Genomic DNA, 3,619 nt, shown 5'->3' on the forward strand with positions numbered 1-3,619 from the left:
TAAATTGACATTAACCTCGTGCTCGTGTCAAACAGACCTCAGTCGTCTTCTTTGAAAACGATTTATTTTCTTTAATATAAAATGGTATGATTTGTTTCCTTTATTAAATTATAATAAATGAGCCGTAATCTAGTGTTTCACGGTTCACAAAACTATTTATAGCAAACTCGAAACTCAATCGTAGTCATTGGATACTACCTTACCTGTAAGTAAAAACACCTTCACGCACCGAAGACTTCTTAACGAAACGTAAATAGTTGGAAAAGGCAATGACACGTGGACATTTGTCCATATTAAAAAAAGAATATTCTGGTAGAAGAATATAAAGAAAGAGTAAAGTTCAGACAGCGAAATAAAGTAGCGACGTGTAAGAATACAATTGGCTCTTTTACATACGCTTCCGTAGGGTATACTTATATCAGAAAAAAATTACATCTGTTGGATTCGTTTCTCTTTTTGATCGGACGGTTCTTATTGAACGATGACTGTCCGCTGAAATACGAGAGACCCCAGTAAAATACAAACTTCACAAAAATAATCAAACTAGCTAATATCCTGTGAGATATTCCACTTTCCTAATATATATAAATAAGAGCTCTTTGCATTTTCAGTGTTGTGTCACACTCTTCGTATCTCCGTCTCTGTGCTTGGATTGGAAGCAAAAATACCAAAGCGTTTTTGGCTTTTTCTTTCTCTCTGTAAGTTCTTCTTCAACCTGGCATTTTCTTCCTCTTCGTCTTCAATGGGTTAAGCTGATATTTTACCCTTTTGTCTCTATTCCCTTTATTATTATTTGCCTCTTTCTCTTCCATGGCGGTGTTTTCGTGTAGATTGTATGTTCAGGTTATTTTTTTTTTTTTTTTTTTTTTTTTTTTTTTTTTTAAATGAGTTTGCATTTGGGTTTTTTCTTCTTTTTTTAAATTTTTTATGGGTCTGCTCTGAGTCCTATTTAGAGTAAAAAAATCATAATATGCTTTCTTTCTTTTGCTGTTCGTTTTTTTTTTCGTTATAAATATTTCGTTTTTATTACTATGAAGTCATTTTGCGTAATTTCTTCTTCTTTTACTTATCTATGCGCTGGTTCCGGATCGAATCAGAATAAGTAAACAAAAAATAGCTGTTTGAAATGCAATTTTTTTTTTTTTTTTTTTTTTAGCTTGTAAATAAAAGTGATTCCCACAGTTGGTCTCATTTAGGTATTTCAATAGAACCCTCTGTTCACATTTTCATGTCGCTTCTAGGTTTTGTGGGTTCCATCCATGTGACTTAATTAACTGTCTATTTTTGAATTCTTTACGACACTCATTTTTTATTATATAGCAAAAACGCCTTCAACGTTTTCTGTTTTGCTTCAGCTTAATTTTTTTTTAAAAAAAAAATAAAAAAAAAATCCATTGTCCTAAGATTGTTGAAGACCATAAGAAGCTGTGTTATATGAATAAAAAATAGATGAACATTGACGGAGATTATTACCTAGGTTGATAATGGATCGCAGGTTCGACATGGCCAACAACCACGGAGGCAACGGGAAAGTGGAACTGAACGAGAGGATTCTCTCTTCCATGTCTCGCAGATCCATGGCCGCTCATCCCTGGCACGACTTGGAGATCGGTATATTCATATACATATACATAATCTTGATCTCCTTCCTTATCTTTCCGAATTCGTATATTCGATAACTTTCATGCACATATGTTAATTTAAAATCTTGTCATCGTTCATCATCATCGCAGGACCGGGCGCTCCCTCCATTTTCAACTGCGTACGTCTGATTTCATTTCATTTTGTTTCAATTGAAAATTCATAATTGAGTTGAAAGAGAGATTTGATTCGATTTCATTTCATTTTTATTTCTTCGCAGGTGATTGAAATCACGAAAGGTAGCAAGGTTAAGTACGAGCTCGACAAGACAAGTGGCCTCATCAAAGTATGATCTCCTCTCCGATTCTTCATATGCTTAGTTTTATTCACTCTATAAATTAACAAAACATAATTACATGGCGTTTTTAATTAATTCATTAATTATTTAGGTGGATCGGATTCTTTACTCTTCAGTTGTGTACCCACACAACTATGGGTTCATCCCCCGAACCATCTGCGAGGACAGCGATCCAATGGACGTCCTAGTTCTCATGCAGGTATAAATAACATAATCCATCCATTATTACAAATATCTCTATTTTATTTTATGTTTTTGCTAAATATTTCACTGGTTTTTCTATTGTTTTATTAGGAGCCTGTGTTGACCGGTACTTTCCTCCGCGCCCGTGCCATTGGATTAATGCCCATGCTTGACCAGGTAACACAACAAAACTTGACTTAAAACACTCTCTCGAAATTCAAAACTCAAAACTCAAATCGAAAGTGTAACGTGAATTTATTATGCTTGTAATAATAATTCAGGGCGAGAAGGATGACAAAATCATCGCGGTGTGCGCCGACGACCCCGAATTCCGTCACTACACCGACATCAAGGAGCTTCCTCCGCATCGCCTCCAAGAGATCCGTCGCTTCTTTGAAGACTGTAATTTAATATTTAAATTCTCCTTTTACCTTAGTACATGAGAAGAAAATGTTGCCGAGAAAGTGTTAATTTTTTATTTTTTTTAAATAATAGATAAGAAGAACGAGAACAAGAAAGTGGAGGTCGACGACTTCTTGCCGGCAGAATCGGCCGTTGATGCCATAAAGTACTCGATGTGAGTTTCTTCGTGTTGATAAAATCCCGATTTTATTTGATGAATCTTTGTTTGTTCTTCTAAATAATCATTGTAATTTTTTTGTCTCAGGGATTTGTACGCGTCGTACATCATCGAGAGCTTGAGGCAGTGATTCGGTTTCTTTGAAGCGTAATTAAAATACGAAGTCATATTATCGTCTGGTTCAGCATGTTATAATGCATAAAATAGAGATACAAAATCTCAACTTTCTTTATTTTTATGTAGTTTTATATGGACACCATGGTATGATATGTCTACTTTATATGATCTTAAAATACTAGTTTTACACCAAAAAGAAACTGAGAGTAGTACTATTAGATTAAAAAAGAAGTTAGAAATGGGAACTTGATTTCTGTGTGTAATATGTTATGCCTGAGACTGAGTTTCTGAAAAAACGCAACACCCAAACAGAGTTTTGGCCGTTTTGATATTTTTGAACGTTTTTGTGTGCCTGAATTTGGCTGGATATACAGCGACTGCACTTCAACCTTAATACTAAATTTTGTGTTAAAAATTATATTTTTGTGTGTATTTACTAGGAGTGGCAATTTGGTCCGGACACGAAACACGAAACGGTTACGACACGATTTAAAGCGGATTTGGATCTCAATAAATAGGTCGGTTCTTAATTGGATTGAACACGCTAACTTGATTAAATAATGGTTCAAAACGACAAGATTACGGTAACACGATAAAAAGTCGATTAACACGATTATTAAATAGTCGACATAAAACACGATTACGACCCGCACGAATATGATCCAATTAACACGATTACGAGTAATAGCACGATTGCGATCCATTTAAACACGATTAATATTATATATGTAAAATTATAAATTTATAACTATAAACATAAAATTATGATTATAAACATAAAATTGATATTAGAAAACATG

At 34.1% G+C, this 3,619-nt stretch overlaps 1 protein-coding gene across 1 annotated transcript; it reads left to right on the forward strand.

Annotated features, from left to right (window-relative positions):
* The first annotated feature begins 541 nt into the window (after positions 1-541).
* On the forward strand, positions 542-3,069 carry PPA2 (pyrophosphorylase 2). Its single transcript, XM_089611948.1, has 9 exons — positions 542-698; positions 1,478-1,611; positions 1,734-1,762; positions 1,862-1,927; positions 2,031-2,138; positions 2,234-2,299; positions 2,404-2,524; positions 2,618-2,699; positions 2,790-3,069. Exons 2-9 carry the CDS (start codon positions 1,485-1,487, stop codon positions 2,830-2,832), a joined length of 642 nt encoding a protein of 213 aa, XP_089468074.1. The 5' UTR covers positions 542-698; positions 1,478-1,484; the 3' UTR covers positions 2,833-3,069.
* Positions 3,070-3,619: the final 550 nt, after the last annotated feature.

This window comes from Urtica dioica, chromosome 4 (genome assembly GCF_054948205.1).
Source record: "Urtica dioica subsp. dioica isolate 48M chromosome 4, U.dioica_male_clone48M_v1_H2, whole genome shotgun sequence".
Taxonomy (NCBI): Eukaryota; Viridiplantae; Streptophyta; class Magnoliopsida; order Rosales; family Urticaceae; genus Urtica; species Urtica dioica.